The 19,602-nt window shown below is 45.5% G+C and overlaps 1 protein-coding gene and 1 non-coding gene across 7 annotated transcripts in view; both read right to left on the bottom strand.

Moving 5' to 3' along the window:
• Nucleotides 1-2,124: 2,124 nt before the first annotated feature.
• Nucleotides 2,125-2,256, bottom strand: LOC115029140 (small nucleolar RNA SNORA17). Its single transcript, XR_003834709.1, has one exon. It is a non-coding gene; the product is annotated as a small nucleolar RNA SNORA17 (small nucleolar RNA).
• Nucleotides 2,257-7,611: 5,355 nt separating this feature from the next.
• The window catches only part of Ptpdc1 (protein tyrosine phosphatase domain containing 1), a 46,644-nt gene continuing 34,653 nt past the window's right edge, over nt 7,612-19,602 (bottom strand). For 3 of the 6 annotated variants that reach the window (XM_085831112.1, XM_085831109.1, XM_085831113.1), the window contains 5 exons: nt 19,035-19,172; nt 15,830-17,076; nt 12,778-12,963; nt 10,488-10,598; nt 7,612-9,585 (listed from right to left, as the gene is read on the bottom strand). In XM_085831112.1, coding sequence (XP_085687238.1) covers nt 9,478-9,585; nt 10,488-10,598; nt 12,778-12,963; nt 15,830-17,076; nt 19,035-19,172 — 1,790 coding nt within the window. In that variant the 3' untranslated portion in view covers nt 7,612-9,477. The remainder of the gene's footprint in view (nt 9,586-10,487; nt 10,599-12,777; nt 12,964-15,829; nt 17,077-19,034; nt 19,173-19,602) is intronic. The other 3 variants (XM_021180811.2, XM_085831110.1, XM_085831111.1) reach the window with 1 other exon arrangement.

The raw sequence follows: 19,602 nt of genomic DNA, 5'->3' as shown, positions 1-19,602 counted from the left end.
CGACCCCAAGTGCTGAGACTAAAGGTGTGTGCCACCATATTTTGATTACAGTTTCCCCTCCCTCTATTTTAAAAACAAAAAATGCGGGCTGGAGAGATGGCTCAGCGGTTAAGAGCACTGAGTCCTGAGTTCAAATCCCAGCAACCACATGGTGGCTCACAACCATCCATAATGAGATCCAATGCCCTCTTCTGGGGTGTCTGAAGACAGCTACAGTGTACTTACATATAAGTAAATAAATCTTTAAAACAAACAAACAAACAAACAAAAAAACAAAAAACCCAAAAACAAAAATTGTAGTACCTCCTTTGGCATCACCAGATCTCCTGTGGGCATTGGCATCCCTATTCCATGATGGTTTGTTCATGTCAGGATGAAAGCCAGGTCCACACAAGTTCTTCTCATAGGAATCCGTAGATTCCTCTCTAATTTTCTCTCGTGTCTTGTTTATGGAAGGAAATGGGTCCTTAATCCTGTAGTTTCCCATTGAGTGGATATCTATACACTGTCTTCAGTACAATTTTCTGTCCCCTGATAAACTTACAGTTAGAGGTGACTCAGGTATAGGACCTTCAGGAATTCATAATGTCTTCTGTGCAGATGTTTGCATTTGAATTTGTGCACTGGTTTTGCATGTGTGTGTGCATACATGTATGGAAGAGCTTGAGTTTATATTAGGTCACTCTGCCCTACTTGTTGAGGCAGGGGCTCCTGATGAACCCAGAACTTTCTGTTTTTGCTAGCCAACACTAACCAGTTTTCTCTGGGGACCTCCTGTCTCTATTCCCTGAAAAGCTGGAATTACAGGTCACACACATACACCCTAACAATATAATCACTTCTGGCATGAGTTGCTTTCAGCAAACCTGGTGGCTAGCTCTCTGACTTTGTTTTCCTTGTAAATTTTGGCCTTTTAGTTCTGGTTATCTAATTTTTACCCCTTCCCCTTTAAAATCCAGTATTTTAAAACAAATTTAGAAAAAATCTTTTTCTTGATTTTTTTGTGACCTTCACATCATGTACCCCGCTTATCTCCCCCGTAGTTCCCCCCACTCCACCCGACCCCTGTACCTGCTGCAGTAGGTGGGGGACAGGGCTAGCTCTCCTGCTCTCATGACCCCAGGCTAGCTCTCCTGCCTGGAGCACGTGGAGGGGAAAAGGGGAAGAAGGGAAGAGAGTATTTCTCCCTAGTCCACACCACTACAGGGAGACTAGTGGTAGGGCCAGCCAGCTCTCCCACACCTTTATCCTCCGGGCCTGCTCACCCACAACTCCCGAAATGCTCTGCTCTCCCAAGTACTGCAGCTGGCTAGGGGCTGGGTCACCTTTCAGAACCTCTTGCCTCTAGGCCCAGCTGTCCCCTGAAGCCCAGGTGAGGGGTGGAGTCAGTTCTGCACAACTCTCAGACAGCAACTAGTTCCTAGTGGCAGCCCAGACCACGGACGCCTGCTTGTCTTTTGGTGGTAACAGATCCATACTGCTGCAGGGTCATGGACCCAGACTTGGACCCCAGTGTCAGCACAGGCCAGGACCCCACCATGGTCCCAGGTGACAATCACCAGCTACTCACATCAGGCTATTCTTCATTACCTTTGAGTATCCAGCTCGGCCTCTCTTCATTGTGCCCACATCCTTCGGTTTCTCTTTCTCTTCCATATCTCCACCTCTTACTTGCTCCTCTTAGTAGCCCCCGAGGTCTCTGAGTGTCTAGGTTTGTTTCAGGAGTGATCTCAGGAGTGTTATGACCTGCTCATTCATTCTGGCGCCAGGCAGGAGTCATCTCAAGCATGGTCTGCCCCTTCCAGATCCCGGTGCGCCAGACTGGTGGTCATCTCAGGCTCATTCTGTCTTGGCCCCCACGGGGCCAGTCTGATGGACATGCCAGGCCAGCTCTTCCTGCCCGCCCAAGTGGCCATCTGTCTTGGGCTCATTCCTCCTGAGGGACCCTTGGTCTCAAATGGGGGTTCTTCTAGTCTCTGGCTTGCTTCCTGCCCTGTGAGTCTTTCCAGGTCTGCCTGGCACTAAAGTGGTGATTGTCTCAGGCTAGCTTCTTGTCTGGGCTCCCTGGTGCCAGACCCGTAATGGTCTCAGGCTCACTTTTTTTTTTTTGGGGGGGAGAGGGGGGTTGTTAGACTACTAATTATTCAGATGTCCATAGATCAGAACATTGAGCATAGACATAACCTTTCATCCCTCTGCCACCTACTGGCACACATGTGACACAGCCGCCATATCTGCAATGCCTCTAGGGGCAGTAGTAACTTTTCTAGAATATTCCTCATTGTTAGTCAAATAGGTGGAGTGATTAAAAAAAAATATATATAGTTTTAAGTTGTATTTCATCAGATAAGAATTTTTTAAAAGTTATCTTGCCTTGCCTTGTGTGTGTGTGTGTGTGTGTGTGTATAGGCATGTGCATGCCATGATACACATGTAGGTCAGAGAACCACCTTTTGTGTTCTCGCCTTCCACTGTGGGTTCTAAGGATGGAACTCTGGGGCTTGTTTGTGCAGCCAGTGGTTTTACACAGAGAGCTATCTCATTGATCTTTAAGTTCACTTTTTTTCATGTCTTCCTTTTATCCGAGCAGTTCATTTATGAAATTTGCAAATCTTAAATTTTGCTGGGTTCTTATAGCATTCTCACATCATCTATAAGTTTATTAATTGAAAAAGTACATTCTCGTTACCTACAGAGTTATTCTGTATACTAAACCATTAATTTTTTTTATTCTTTTAATAAGTTTATATGGGATGAGAGTATGGATCTCTACTGCTACTTGTCTATTTTGATTTTGAACTTTTTATTCGTGTGTAGGAGATGTTTTGCCTGTATGTTTGTCCTCTTAGCACATTCATGCCTAGAACCCACAGAGTCTACAAGAGAGCACTGGATCCCTAGGAACTATGAAGTGTGGATGGCTGTGAGGTACCATGTGACCGCTAGGGACCCAACCTGGGTCTTCTGCAAGAGCAACGAGTGCTCTTAACAGCTGAGCCACCCTGTTCCTCCCTTCTCACCAACTGAATCTACCTCCAGCATCACCTCCTCTGTGGAAGGCTTTTCTCGGGTTGGTTTTGAAGATTTATAGAGATCCTCTACTGTTGTGCACCCCTGAGACTTCATTGTGTGTGTGTGTGCACATGTATGCACACAGGCACACGTGCACATGTGTGTGCATACATGACATGTGATGCTCTGAGGACAATCTCTGGTGTTCTTCCTCAGTCACTGTCCACCTTCTGTCTGAGACGGTCTCTTCTTGGCTTGGAAGTTGCTGATTAGGGCTAAGCTGGCTGGCCACTGAGACCCGGGGATCCACCCATTCCTCCCTCCCCAACCCTGGGATTGAGAGCAGACACTACCATGCCCAGCCTTTTGACATGGGTTCAGGAGAAAGAGTTCAGGCCCTTGTACCTGCATAGCAGGCACTAACTAAGCTATCTCCCAAGCCCCATTCTGAGGACTTCACATTCCTCTGAGGTATCTGTAAGGCTCAAACTGTTTCCGGAAGCCTAAGATAGCATGTGGACTTTGCATTCTCATGAATATACCAGGGGACTCTCCAGCTGCAGCGTGGCATGTGACACTCTTCACAGATCGCACGAGGAGGCAGCTAGCCGTGAGAATCCAGCTGTCTTTTCTTAAATAAGAGACTTGGAAAAATTTTTTAAGTCATGCTGTTGTCAGCGTTCCATGGCTGGGAGGAAAATATCTGACAGGATTATTTTAAAGAAAGATTTATGGGACAAAAGGTCCACGGTTCAAAGGCTTCTTCTATCTCTGGGGACTTGGCCTCCCTAGCTGGGTCTGTCACAGCACAGTCCCGCAGTGGGAGGAGGGGAGGAAGAGGATCTGTTTACCTTGTATACAGGATGCAGAGATGGAGGAAGCAGAGGGAGTCTACAGTCCCGATTATCTCTTCCAAAGACACGGCCCCAGTTACCTAACTTCTTCCATCAAGCTGCACTGCCTAAAAGTTCCCCCAGCCCCCAACAGTGCTGCAGCTGGGGAGGAGGTCTTCTACACATGGGCTGCAGCCATGACCAGTGAGGGTGAGCAGCAGTGGCTAAGGACGAGCCTGAGCAGCAGCCGGGGAGGCCTGCAGGCATCCAGGTCCTGTCTATACTAGTCTGCCGCCCCAAGCTTTCGCAACAGCTTGGAAGATCTCCGCACTGCCTCTTAGACACTTGCCCTGGGTTTTGATGAATAGCATCAGGCTTCCCTCTGGACACATTGAGCTTATCCAGGGTGCCTGGTGTGGAGCTGTGCTCTGCTTCTCTCTTATGAGTTCTGGTTTAAATAATTTCTTCTCCTGCTTTACTAAAAGCACCTAAGAGAAGCCAGGCAGCGTCCAAAACACATTGGGGCTTGGAGATTTTTTTGACAGAAGAAATCTGCTGAATATAGGAGCCCATAGTCCCTACATTCTGACTTCTAGAAATGTCTAGGACAGGCTTGGTGCTAGAGTGCTCTGAGATGTTAATATTAGTAATCAAACTTGTAATTAAAAAAAAACTTGCTTAACAACATCCAGCTCTTGAGAGAAATCAGGACCACTTTACAAATTGCAGCCCACAAAACCAGTGTCACTTATGAATTTGGTATCTTCTTAATATCTTTGATATCTTCTGTTTCCGGTGTAGCCCACTTACCACACGACCTCCAAGAATGAGTTAAGGCTACAGTATCAGTCCTGGCAACACAACTCCAGAACTACTGCAAGTCTTTATTAACCCAGCTCCCAAGCTACCTCTGCACTTTGGCTTGTCACCGCAACACCCTGCTTCTGTGCTGGTTTCTTAATAACTAAAGAATCATTTTACTGCTATCCTGGCTGCGAGGTCAGGCTAAGGTTCCTTGTAGGAGGGCTGACTTCTGCTGCCAAGATGGACATTTCAAGCTGGGGGTGGGAATGGGGGAGAACATGGTATCCTCACGTGGTGGAGAGGAAAAGTAAGTTAGACTAGCTGGTGGTGGCAGGATCTGGCCATGAGGACAGATGCAAGCAGCTTTGCAGAGGCTCTCCCTCAGCACAGTTGCTGTGAAGCTTCAGTCCCCATTGTGTGGATTTGGTGCCCATTTGGACCATAGTACCTTGGCTCCTGGATAAAGGGACTCATGCCTACGTGGTTCCCATGTCCCACATGCTCCAGCACAGAACTGGCACATGACCTGCTCCAACAAACAAACAAACCAAAAGCCAAGTCCCTTACATTTGTAAAAGAAATTGTGTGAAAGTGTAGGATGCTCTTTAGCATGATGGTCATCTAAGATAGACCTTACCAAGACCCAGGGGATATCTCCCTGCCAGTCACAGGGACATTCAATTCTAGGTTGAACTACATACACTGAATGCTCAGTTTGACCATTTCTTCCCTAAAGAAATGGTCCTTCTACATGAATCTGAAATCAAAATCCTGGGTGTTTTTAATTCTTTCTTTTGGGGTTTGGAGAGATGGCTCAGTGATTAAGAGTGCTGGCCGCTCTTCCAGAGGACCCCAGTTTAATTCCCAGCACCTACATTGGCTCACAACTCTCTGTAACTCCTGTTCCAGGGATCTGACACCTTCATACAGACATGCATGCACAAGTGCTTTAGCCACTGAGTATTTCCCGAGCCCATTTTTTTAAAAAAAAGAACAAAATGAAAAAAAAAAAAAGTCACAAGAAATCAAAGGGTAGAGGGCTGGAGCGTTAGCACAGCCCTCTCTATATATACCCTGTTCATGTAGAGGATCTGAGTTTGGATTTCAGCACCCATATAGCAGTTCACAACCTCCTATAACTACAGTTCCAGATCTGAGGCTTCTTCTTGCCTCTGTAGGTACTGAACTGATATGTGTAAGCACATGTGCTCTCTCTCTCTCTCTCTCTCTCTCTCTCTCTCTCTCTCTCTCTCTCACACACACACACACAGAAATAAAGTCTTATTTAAAATATGGTAGGGGCACTTGACTAATACATACACAGGCCTGGGTTTGATCCCCGACACTGCACACACCAGGCATAATCTTAGTTCTTGGGAGGTGTGGATGAGAATTCCTGGAAAGAAGCTGTGTCTTCGAGGACTGACTGACTAATTTAGTACCACAGTACTGTGGAGAGATCACAACGTTGCAGGTCCAGGGGCTCATTACCTTATACTGGGCTAAGTTCTGGCCTCTGGAACAGCTGGTCCTTGTGTTCTGCCTGCATTGGAACCTAAATCTTGTGAACAACAGATAAAAGCTTTTTTAAAAAATCTATTAACTTAGCAGACCCAGAAGCTAAGAATGCCATTGCACAGAATCTTGGGTTTATAGAAAAGTTCCCCCTGTCTTGCTGTTTCTGCCTCTCTGATGTACCCACCAATGTAAACTTACAACCTTTTTTGTATTTAAAACGTCATTAAACTGCATCCACGTTAGATCACAGAATTTGGAGTAACTTGTCTGTGCTCCAGGGCCATGGTCACTCTCATATGCTCCAGAATAAACCACACCTTTTAATCCTTTGAGGTGGGAGCTGGTTCTTTCCGTGACTGAGGAGAAGGCAGGATGATTGGAAGCGCATCCTCAGCAATGTAGAGAGTTCAAAGCCATCCCTGAATACTGGAGACTCTCTCCCACCCATCAGAGTAGCCATGCACCAGAGGCAAACCGCAGGTTAGGTTACATAGTCAGAATGAGTTAGGTAGCTATGAGTCACTGTGGATACATAAAACTTAATTACAAGAGGTGTTAGGATATTTCAATCTTCTTGGCCCCTCTCACCCTTCTTGCCCTCTCGAAGCCAGGCCACAGGGGACATATGGCACACCTCCAAGCCCTTCTCTATCTCAAGAAACCATCTCCTTCCCTCTAATGATCCCTGGGTCTCTGGACAACTCATTGTAAACTGGCACACGATCCTGGAGATGTCAGCATCTGCCTGCCTTCTAGACTCTTACCTGCACCTGTAACAGCACGGCATGTTCACACGCACTGGAAAGCGGGCTGAAGATATGATCAAGCAAATCAGCACAGAGGATGAGGCATGCAAATAAACAAACTCTGCAGCAGGAGCAGCAATCCTTCCCAGGGGGCAGTTAGGAAGTCTAGAGAGCATCGAAACCAACAGCACGAGAATCACGGGCTTTCGCTTGGTGAGTGTGCTAGACTGCGATGGTCCACCAGTCAAGAGCTTGCAGGCTGCAGTGGGGGCAGAGAGCACACAGTGGGGAGTCTGCCTTACTTGGTGTCTTCAACAGTTGGCATCCACAATGCTTTTCAGGGTGCTGAGGGGGATAAGGTACCTCCTGCCCTCAGGGAGAAGAGCACACTCAGTATGGGGTGCTCTCAGTTGCTTTGCTTAAACCAAAAATGCACCCTTAAAACTTCTTCAATATGTGACGTTTTCATCCTTTTGGCTAGAAAGAAGTCTTCATTCATTTAGATAGAGGAAGGCTGGAATCTTGTCTGCCTGGACTTTGTTTTAAAAACCATTCCTCTTAGAGCCTGCTCTCCATCATGGCCCATGCATGAAGGTGAGCATAGCTAGCAACCTCGGCTGCTAACTCAGTTGAGAGCAACCTCTTCCCTGTATCCCAGGAGAACGCACAGTGCCCAAGAGCACCATAGTGAAGAACCACAAGGCGGGGCAGTGGTTGGTCCTTTTCACCTTTATTCAAATAAGCACAATGCCCACACAGAGCCTGACAGCGTCTCCTCAGGACGCTGTTATTTGGATTTTCTGACATGCAGTGGTGTCAGCACATGGCGGTGGCAGAACTTAAAACAAGTGTTGCAAATGCACAGGCGCACTGGCTTTAGGGAGGGAGGTGACCGAGGTCCACAGTGTCACTTGCCCGGTCAAGGCTGACAAAAGGTGATGACAAGCATTCTCTTTGAATATCAGCTTTTAGAATGTACACAGGAGACAGAGTGCTCGGAGTTCCTGTTGTTAGGCTAGGCACTTGAAAAGATACTTCAGCACTGGGTAAGCTGGTTCACTAACCATCACCGTATTTCCTTTCCCAAGAAGAACATTCATGGTGAAGGAAACTGCACTTGGCTTTTGTCATCAGAGTTGGTGAGGCTAATGATGGACATAGTTTTGGATACACTAGACTGTAATTCACAAATGCATGAGTTAGGGAAATTTCATTTGTTCTAATTCAGTCTTGCTTGTTTCCTAAAATTCTGAGTTAATTCTTTAGTTTGAATTGGTCTAGTTACCACCTTTGTCAAGAAAACTACTATGGCATGGGCTCTGCTACTCCTATGTATTAATTCAATTTAAATAAGGCCTCAATTGCTGATTACCTGTTTAATCTAAAGGAACAAGCTTGACCAGCCACCTGTCCTTATTTGAAGCCAGTTAGGGTCAAATTCAACTTAAAAATTATAATCCTTACAGCAAAACAGCCACTAGCAACAGAGCAGGCCAAGGCAGGTTGAGGCAAGTGGGCTTGTGAAAGGGCAGCTTTGGGGCTGGGCACAAGCCAGGCAGCAATGCCAGCACTCCTGACAGAAAGTGGCTGGCCTGGCTTGCTCTAGCTCTGAGCGGCCTGTGAAAGATGGTCACACTGCCCCCAGTGAGCAGGGCTGGCTAGGAGCTGCCCCCTGGTACTGCTGTCTTTTCTGCACAGACAGTCCCGGGGAGGACAAGGGCCACTTCTGCTCCTTAGCAGCTGCCCATCCTGGCCACTTGTGGTCCGTTTCTCTGTACAGCAGGGACCTGGCTCAGCAGCAGGTGGGGGAAGCAGAATAAGGTTTCTGGGTAAAGAGCTGCTCCCTCCCCTGACAGCCAAGGGAGAGGTTGTCTGGAAGCCTGACAAAGAGCAAGTCTACTTTCTACAAGTACAGAATCCTAACCACTCCAGCCAGTCTGCTAAGGTAAGCTGAACTGCTGAATCACTGAAAATAATATTCCTTCAAAGACTTGGCCACATCTGTAAAGAAAGAAAAGAAGAACAAAAGGCTTCAAGTTTTTTTTTAAAGTACTTTAAAATGTATTAATAGCCTTCTTAGTAGTAACAAATATAAAACTGTTTAAGACACTTGGTGACTATCTTAGGTCATATCTCTGAGGGAGGGGACACATGTCTTGGAAAGGATACATAGTGAGGTTTTACTACTAAAATGATCTATTTGGTTAAAACTCCACAAAGAGTTTTGTCAAAAAAAATAACTGTTTTGAAAGGGTTTTTTCCTCTAAAATGTCAACAAGAGTAAGGGCACAGATACAACATACTTAAAATGCCAACACAACAACATCAAGTCAGTGAATAAATAAAGTGGCACCAACTCCATGGCAATTTTTCAAGACACAGTTCAAAGATATGTTTAAAATAAATAACTAAAAGAGGAGCCGCATCCTCAGCACAGGAGGCCGCACTGACAATGGACTGAGGCAGGAAGCGTGGCCAGCACTGGTCCTCGGGGTGGGGAGCAGAAGCGCCACCCTCAGGAGGGATGGATGCTCAGGTTGGATGCTTGTCCAGAGAAGAAAGCCTCAGGAGAGGCTGTCTTTTGCCATTTTCCTCTTTTCTTCCAATGTGTGCTTAAATATTTTTTTCAAGGTGTCGTAAACTACTGGTCCATTTTCAGAATCAAAATTAACCTGGTGACGAAGAAAATTTTTATTTAAGAGTCTGTAGTAAAAAAATCTAACATGTTTCTGTTTACAAAGAGAAAAGGGGTTGGAAAAAACAACAATGGTTTATATAAAAATACATATAGTTAAACACATATGCTAAGTTTCACACATTTAGCTGAAAGACTGTTAGAGCTGTCACCCACGTCTGTACCAAACTGAAAACTCATTTAATGTCACCCCTGGAGTTTAACACAACCCAGGCAGGAGCCACCAGGGCTGCCAGCAGCAGCGTGAAGCTGAGACTGACCACGGAGCTGCAAGAGAGCCCTGTACTGTCCCAGAGGAAGGGACGCCCTACTGAGAGGGAATCCGGATCCTGGTGCAGCATCTCCCTCCACAAACTGCTCCTTCCTGGACAAGCAATCACACGAAAAAGGCTGTTCACTTCATCAACAACACAAGGGATTCAGGATGCTGTTCTACTTGTTTGCCAGTGTCTTGCTGATGGCGTCCACAAGGCTCACACGTCAGAAATAAACAACTGCATTTCTCCTAGAAGCATTTATTTCATATTTTTGTGGGTACCAACTTGAAAAGTTTGGACAGTTAACTCTGCTTAGATGATTCTTGTTTAAACCCAAGGTGGAACTGGCTGGACATGCAAATACCTCTGACTCTTACGAGAATAGGATTTAAAAAGACTTGTGGAATACCCAGCTGTTTGTCTCTTTGCTCCCACATTATTCTTCAACAACCTAACAGGTCAGCTTTGTCCTGATACCATGGTTAGGCAATCCTGTAACTAATTATAAAACACAGTTGCATTACAGGAAAGAGCTGAACGCTTTACTTGAGAAGAGAAGTTGCTCTTTGGATCCCTGACTTACAGAGGTGCTGTGACTGGTGTGGAGGACACAGGGACTCACCTTGGTGAAAGCTTTAATGGCATGTGAAAGGCAAGCTTCCTCCACCTCCATGGGAAGCGTCTGCAGGCTCACTATGCAGTGCAGCACACAGAGGATGGTCTGGTACTGCCCCTGTGGACACAGATTATCATTACAGATGGCTTGATGAGACCACGTGCATGAGTTTCAGTAGGATCCAGTCTGATCTCACTTGGATACCTGCCATAAACCTTGAGCAAGGTACTCTACTGTGCCTTGTCTGTAAAAGGGGTCCTTCATCTCCAAGGACTATCAAGATGGCCAGAGGTGAGAGTGGAATTACTTCCCGAAGGGATTGTTCTCAGCTGCTCAACAAGGTTAATCTCCTTCCTTATCTACCATCTCCTGTTTTATCTCTGACATTTAACCCCTGGGGAAATATCCTAAGAAAAGGATTCTACACACTGGAAAAAAATTCTTACCTTACAAGGTATACATAGGGCTGCATAGATGGCTCAGGTAAAGAGCTTTCTGTGCAAGCCTGAAGCCTGGAATTCAGATTTCTAGAACCCATGCAAAAAGTCTTGTGGGCATGAGGGGCCTCGCTATAAACACAGCCAGGGAGGTGGAGATGGGATTTCTATAGTAAACTGCCTAGTCAGCCTAGCCAGATACATGGGGTAGAGAGAAATGGAGGAAGACATATGACATTAACCTTAGGTCTTCACATGCATGCACACATACATGACACACAGCAAGTGTGTCTGTGAACATACTGTGGCAGAAGTTTGTGAGTAGACACAGTCACAGATTTTAGTGAGGATTTGAGAACAATGAGATGGTTACACAGAAGGCAACTCAAGGCTAACAGCATCGTTTCCCCAACACAAAAGCAAAGCCTATTCTGAACTAAAGAGATTGTATCCTTATTTGGTTAAAAATATTAAACTGTATAACAGGGTCTATAATGAAAAATCATCTCCGTCTCTTCCTATATTCACAGTATCCTTCCCTGATGGCAAACACTGGAACTAGTTGATAGCTTCCTGATATTCTTTTCTACTTCATACATATATATGCTATATAGATGTCTGCACACATACAAGTACCTGTGATATATTGCCCTTTAAAAGTTCCTAAGGAGTGCACATTCCAATTGGCATTTTAGTGTTTATGGACACAGGCGCACAGTGAGTCGAAACAAGACTTGGAAAAGGTGGAGAGTTATAACACAGCCCGCTTAGGACCCGCACTAATCTCCACAGCCTCCACCACAGATGCTCACTCACATCTTTTTGTTTTGCTTTGTTTGGGGACAGAGTCTTACTCTGTAGCCCTGGCTGGCTTGGAAATCACTACGTAGACCAGGCTGTCCTCAAACTCAGAGATAGGTTTGCCTCTGACTCTTGTGAGGGGATTAAAGGTATGCACTACCACACCTGGAAAAATACCATACTTTCAAGACAAAATAAAATCTAAAATTTAATGATATTTGCTACATTAAAATTTACACTGAAAAGATTTAAAAAGAAAGGTTGGAAGAATTTAATGTGACTCTTCCAAAATTCACACATTAGAAATGATTCCTGAAAGTGTGGTCATCTCCGTCTCAGTTATAGACATCTTCCTTTTATTGGGGTGGGCACCAGACCTGGGCCCTTGAGCATGCTACACAAAGGATCTAGCAGGGAGCCACTTCCCCAGCTTGTTTTTTTGAGACAGTCTTGCTGCACACTACAAGATGTCCTGGAATCTAGTATGTAGTCCAGGCTGGCCTCAAACTTACAATCCTCTCTCTACCTCCTGAGTGGCAGGATTACAAGCATTCACTGCCATTTCTGTTTTCTGAATGCTTACTTTGTTTATCAGTTTTGCTGCGTCAACAGTGCTGCAGATCAAATCCAGGGCCTCGCACACACTAGGCTAGTTCTCTACCACTGAGCCACATCCCAGCCCCAGTTTATTCTCTTATCTTAGAAAAACGACTCAATTAGGGGAGTGGAGAGATGGTCCAGTGGTTAGGAACATGCGCTGCTCTTGCAAAGGACCTGAGTTCAGTTCCTAGAACTCACAGCAGGTAGCTCACAAAGGCCTATAACTCCAGCTCCAGGGGAATCAGATGCCCTCTCCTGTCCTCTGTCAGCATTGCATGCAAACATACAAACTTGCACACAGACCATACACACAGAACTGGGGTGTAAAAGGAAAGAAAAACCCCTGAGTTAGACATAAATAGAGAATTCATTCTTTTGGTAATGGATTTTTTGCACATGTCTGAAGCTTATAGTGAGGCCATAATTATCTTCATTAGCCGGTCCAATTGCTACTTTACCTTCTCTAGTAAAAACAGGGCTTCGGCAGCATCTGCTTGTCTGTCGACCAGCATGTCCACATCCTCTTTGGTGATTACAGGCTCTTTCAGTTGCTCAACCCAAGACCACATCAAACTGCACAAGATGAAAGGGTCTCTCTCACCGCATATTCGTTCCCAGGCTTCCTCTCGGGAATTTAGTTCTTTCTACAAAGGAAGAGGGAGAGAGGGATGGATCTGGGGGAAAAAGAGGTGTATGAACCCGATCTAGAGGATCCATAAGCACTTACAGAGTCAAGGCTGGGCTCTGAGGTGCAACCTGGACCTTCCCCGGGGCCTGCACCTCTAGGTATGGGCACTTGGCTAACACAGGAGCTTCCCCAAGCCCAGACTCATTCCTGTCACAAACAGGGTTAGCTAACTACTGAGAGAAGAGCCACTACACTGTGTGGCTCTGACTAATTCAGAGACCATAGAAGTAGCTCAAAACGGAGTCTTTTTTCTCCGGCATCTGGTAAACAAAACAGAAATCTGACAGCAAATGAAGTAAAATGGTAGATTAAAAATAAGAGACCACTTATAAGTTAATCTGGGATCTCAGCTAAACCTTTTAACTGAAACTTCAAAGTTTGTGTGTGTGTGTGCGCGCGCACGAGAGTGCACATGCACACACACAGGGACTTCCATTAAAGCCAATAAATGTGGTATGCATTTTTCCACGTGCTTGTTAGAATCCTACAGAGCAGGTAATGGGTCCAGCACTCTGAGATCTGGGAAGTTCAATTATGAGTTTAATTATTTATTTGTGTATATTTGTGTATGTGCCTGCACATGTGTGCATGCATGTGCATGTTACTAGCGTGTGTGTGTGTGTGTGTGTATGAGTGTGTGTGAGTGTGTGTGTGTATGAGTGTGTGTGAGTGTGTGTGTATGAGTGTGTGTGTGAGTGTGTATGAGTGTGTGTGTGAGTATGAGTGTGTGTACAAGTGTGTGTATGAGTGTGTGTGTATGAGTGTGTGTGTATGAGTGTGTGTATATGAGTGTGTGTGTGAGTGTGTATGTGTGTGAATGTGTATGAGTGTGTGTGTGTGAGTGTGTGTGTGTGAGTGTGTGTAGACCAGAAGACAACTTTGTGGAGCTGCTTTTCTCTTTCTATTATGTGGTGCTGGAGAACAGACTCAAGCTCAGAGGGGTTCCTCTTTAATGAGTCATACTGCCAGCCTCACATGAGATCTTAAGACTTCACCTTATAAAAAGGAGTTAAATTTTTTTTCTGAGATCAGATTTATGTTTTGGAAAATTGAATAAAAATGTTCAATTGTAAAAAATAAAGTAGTTATTAACATCCACTTAGTTGTCCAGTCAATTCTTGCAGCATGTGCCACAGTGTGACAGCATCGGCATCACAGGACTTACTCCTGGCTTTCATAGCAACCCTCAGGGAGGCTCCTCACAGATCAACACTGAGGTGGAGACACGCTTGTGCAGAGCTCGAGGCCTGAGAAGAGTGGAAAGTGCTCCATTAGCTCGCCTTACTCCACTGGCCGTAGCATAGGAACCCGCTAGGCCTGCGTTTCCCTTTCTCTTAGAAATAAGCCCACACTTGGAGCCGTCCATACCCCTGCCTATCTCACACACCGTGTACAGTACAGGATAGCCTTTAATTTAATCTTAGGGCTATCTGAGGAGATAAACTGGGCAGAACAAAAGCTATCTTGTGAAATAAGTACTGCCCCACGGTGCTGGCTGGAGCTTCCCACGGAGGCAGAGATGTAAGAGAGACTGACTAGTCAAACTGTACTCTAGCTCTGACACATCAACCATGCCTACAGGAGGCCACTGGACGTCTGGAGTCCTTAGTTTCCTCATCGCTGACACGGAATTCATAACGGTAATAAGGAGTCTCTAAACTGTCCACCTGAGTCTAGGGTTACTGTGAGAAGCGCACAGTGTATTCACAAATGCTTTAGCTCAGCACACACAGCACCATGCCATTCAACATGGTTGTTTTACCACTTCCCAGAGTACCACTGGCTTGTTTAGGTACTCGGAGTTCTGAAATAAATCTAAGAAGGTAAGAAGGGACCTGGAACTCTGTGCAGATCATAGAACCTGCAAAGACTCGACTGTTCCTGCCTCACGGGTCTTGATTAAAGCTCCGGACCCAAACCCATCTCATGTCACGTGGGCACTTGGTTGAGGGGCATGCAGGGCTGACCCAGAAATAGCCCCATGACATACTTTACACAAAGGCCCTCCCATTTGCTAGCTAATGTACAGTAATGCATGTGAAATATTTGCTGACTGGAGGAGAGACTTTGTTTCTTCTCAGTTTATAGTGAGGAATAAAGAAAATGTATTTGGAAGGAACACTGTCTGGGTTTCGTTAGGTAAGCACTTTAATCCAGAAGAGCTTTTATTTGGTTCTCTCCTCTGTGGTGCACTGTTAGTCAGCATGAGGTCCAAACTTAATTTCCTGCCTCTGACAATCTCCTAGCTTCTTGTTTCAGTGGATAGTGGAGTGTGGAAGAGTAGCAGTCACTTTAATAGCGAGATCTGAAGAGGTGACTCAGGGGTGAAAGCATGTGCTTCCAGAGGACCTGAGTTCGATTCCCGGCACTCATATTGGGGGGTCTTAGAAATGCCTGCAATTTCAGCTCCAGGGAAACCAGACATGCTCTCTGATCTCTGAGGGCACCTATATGAAACTGTACATACCCTGCCCTGCAAATACACATAATTAACAATAAAATAAAGTCTTTCAAGTAATCCATACAAGAGTACGGATGCCTATTCAGGATGTCTCTGAGTCTAGAAGCCTGCCCGGCAGTGCCATGCTGGGGCAGGTTCTGTTTCTCTGACTGAGTTTTTAGGGGCCCAAACTTTTCTAGACAAGGTACTCTCCCAGGTAAACAACGTACAGCTAAAGAAGGTCTTCCCACTAAAAGTAAAACACAAGGAAGGAGTTAGACTGTAAAGGCCCACATTCTTAAGTAAGAGCCAAGAGCTGGCTTCCAGGTCCCCGTCAGATGGAACAGAAGCCCACATGTGTTTAAACAAAATATAAATATACCTGCCACATCTCCACTTTCCTTTTCACTTCCTCCTTTTCAACAAACTCATTTAAGTTTGCCAGGGCTTTGGCCGCCAGTATTCTCCTTGCTTCAGCACTCAGTTCAGGCTGCAGACCAGCATGTGGCACTGCCTCAGACAGCTCTGTGCTGTCTTGGGTTTCCTGTCTGTATGGGAACTGCGCCTTAGAGCTGGAGCCACAGTTCAGAGGGCTACAGGGGCTCCTGCCCATCTCGTGAACAGGGCCCGGGACCCAGCCACCAGGAGCCTCACACCGGCAATGGGTGACCTGCTCTGGATCCTTATGGATACTTGTGAAGTTGGGTGGCACTGGTTCTCCAGGATTGTGTGAACAAGAAACACCCACAGAGAAGGTTCTGCTCCGCTGTACTTCCTTGGGAATGTCCTTCCTGCACAAAAGCAGGGATCCCTCATCCCTCAGTCCTTCTAAGTCTCCACACTTTGACGGAGTCCAGAAAGAAAATGTATTTTGGACCAGTGCTTCCCTATTAAAGCCTAGCTCTGGAGTTGGTGGCATGTAGCAATGGCTCGTGGGCTTCTGATGCTGGAGACTGGGGTCTAGCAACTCCTGGGCAGGCACTGTCCAAGGTGTCTCCCCTTGCTCCAGGATGGCTTTGGCCCTCTTTAAGTCTGAGTCGCTGTAGCTGAGCTGTCTTTTCAGATGTGTCAGGGGCTGAAGGCACTCAATATTCCTCCTCTTCCAGAGGGGGTCAAACTCCTGCTCAGTAGAGAGAATCACATCCTGATTCTCGAACTCGGCCACCTCTGCAGTGGGGTTAAACGGGTCGGGCACATCACTGTTTTGCCTGAGTAACTCTTGATCTAGCTGCATCGTGACCATCTCCGACACGGTCTTTTCAATTTCAGCCGAGAGCTCAGGTCCTTCTAGCATGCTCTTCATCACCACTGGCCGGTTCTCAGCCAAGTCAAGCAGCAGTTTGCAAACCAGGTGGATGATCTTTGGCACATGCTTCAGAAGTCGTGCCTCGTAACCATGAAGCAGATGTCGTTGGCGAATCAGGTACTGGGCTAAGGTAACAGCATGTGCTTTGGGGTCACAGCAAGAGAAAATATTACGGAGTGGAGCCAGGAACTGAGTGAATTCCCGTACACAGAGCAGTTGTCCTCTTGTTTGTATGGAGTTGGGGCGTTTTGCCCGAACAAATATAATTGCTTGGTCAGCAGTCATTCTTGTTGCAAAAACTAAATAACATGCTATTAGCACACCTAAACAGTAAAGAAGAGTACTATGAGAAAGGTCTCATGAACCCATCAGTCTTTGATGACTGAAAACTTGCATACTGTTAAGAAAGCATGTAAACACAAGCACATTGGAGGCACAGTAACAGTGACCACTGCCAGGCTGAGCTTATGTATCACTGGGCATCAAATCCAGAGCTTTATGCATGGATAAAAGCTTCCTTTATGGCAAGCACCTTGCCATCTGAGCTAAACCCCCAACTCCTCAAACATTTATTACTACGAAGACTTTGCCATGCCTTTGTGACAGCTCACTCAGGTGACCAAGTCAGCTTTGCACCCCAGGGATGAGCTGACACAGCACTGGCAGGGGGTGGGGGGGTGAAGAGAGGATAGGTGACTGAGCTGAGGAGCTGCTCTAGGCGCCCCCTCCTGCCCAGTGCTGGCATGGGACGAAGCCACATCCTGATTCTGTGTTCCAGTGTCAACAGCTCTTGACATTTCCATCCTGTCCATGACTTGCTCTGCACTTAAGACTTCCTGCTCTGTCATCGCTGCTGTCCACTGCCAGCACATCCTTGCTGAGCCTTCTCCCAGGTTGGGGAGGCTTCGTTTTGGGATCATCTACATTCAAAGCATACGTCTCTGCCTGACAATTCTTCCAAACTATGTCTACACTAGTCTGTGGTTTAATCCAGAGCATGAGATAACTCTGTTACGTAAGCAAACACTATTAAGGACGTCAGGTGCTACAGCATAGTGGCTGTTATTTTCAATAGCTACTTCTTAGTAAGAATTCATAATCAATAAATTCTAATACAATAGCCAACAGATCTTAATGTAAAAAGCAAATCAAAGACAACTATACAATTCATAGATTTGCGAACATGTAGTTACACGTGATAACAAGAACCTCTGAGATCTGCATGTCCCTCCAGTTTTCAGTGAATATAATACAGCTTTCTCATGTGGATATAGTGCATCTTTAATATAACAGAGTTTTGGCTTTATCCTAAGAGTTCCCAATACCTACATGAGCTGTATCCTAGCCTAGAGTGCTCCTAGGCAGGTAGAACACCCCGGGCGGGGGATTACACTGAGATGGTCTTGTCTGACTAAGTCACATGACAGTGAAGCTATTGACCCCATGCCCTTTACTTTTCATTACCAGACCAGCAATGTAATGAAGTTTGCTAAGTGTTTATATAAACCACTGACTTACATAGAACTCGACATGCCAACAGTCTCCCTTCAAGTAAACAATCCTTACACATGCACATGAAAGATGAAGCCAGACAGCCACAGATGTAATATTGACCCTGCCCCTCACTAAACATAGCAGATTTCTTAAACTGCAGTCCAACTCCTATAGTTGCTAACTAATTCAAAGACAGCAAATGCAAAATACTCAGAACATAGTAGGTGAACAGGCTCGCTATTTCAGTTGTTCTTCCAGGTAAGGAAAGTATTTTGGGGCTGGAGAGATGGCTGGGTGGTTAAGAGCACTTGCTGCTCTTGCAAAGGATTCTGGCTTGATTCCTGGCTGCTACATGGTGCTCACAATGATCTGTGGCTCTAGTCCCAGGGGAGACTGACACCCTTTTTTGACCTCCATGGGCACAGAGCACTCATGTGGTCCATAGGAGCACATGCAAGCAAATACTTGCAGACATAAAAATCAGTATCTATGAAAAATGTTTTAAAAACTCCATTTATTAGAATGAGGTGCTCCATTTACATAAGCTAGTCAGCTAAGTAGTTTTTAAAACATGCTTCAAACACAATGAGTTTTCAGCTCTAAATTATTCAGGAACACTTATCAATACACGGTTATTATACATGCTTAAGATACTTCCAAAGTTGTTTATTTCTTTTTTTCAAAACTTTGTTACGATCTAAAAGATACTTACTTTAGGATTAGGAAATCGTATTCCTACTTATTTAATTATGCCCAGAAGACACTAGTGTGGCTTCTTGGACCTCACCTGTGCGGCCGAGCCCCGCGTGGCAGTGGACAGCCACTTTCCCTTCCTGTAAGGCAAACGTCATCACCTTTACCATGTCCAAGATGGCAGTGAGGGAAGCCACGCCATAATCCTTCCACCCAAAGTTGTAGAAATAAACTAGGCAGTGAAAGGAAAAAGAAAAACAAAATTAACATGCATGTAAAATACTCGCAGGACAGTCAAAAAATCAGTTCCAAGACATGGAGAACTCACTGAGTATTACAATAAGAGGCATTAATTAATTACTTAATTAATTAAGGTTTTTGAGACAGGGCCTCACAGTATAGCCCTGGTTGACCTGGAGCTTTATATTCAAACCAGGATGGTCTTGAACTCACAGGGATCCATCTGCCTCTGCTTCTCGAATGCTGGGATTAAAGGCGTGAGCCACAATGTCCATCTAACAGGAAGTTTATATTTCTAGGAAGTTTAACTTAACATTTCCTACAAGCACATCCTTTATTACCTAATACATTTTCTGTGAAACTCAGCTGGCAAGAATTATAATGGATGGAGTAGAAATAAAAATTAAAATGGAGGTAAATAA

This window comes from Mus caroli, unplaced genomic scaffold (genome assembly GCF_978045245.1).
Source record: "Mus caroli unplaced genomic scaffold, Mus_caroli_1 scaffold_15, whole genome shotgun sequence".
NCBI classification, from domain to species: Eukaryota; Metazoa; Chordata; class Mammalia; order Rodentia; family Muridae; genus Mus; species Mus caroli.
Note: the sequence above shows the minus strand (reverse complement) of the source record. Positions and strands in the feature narration are given on the sequence as shown.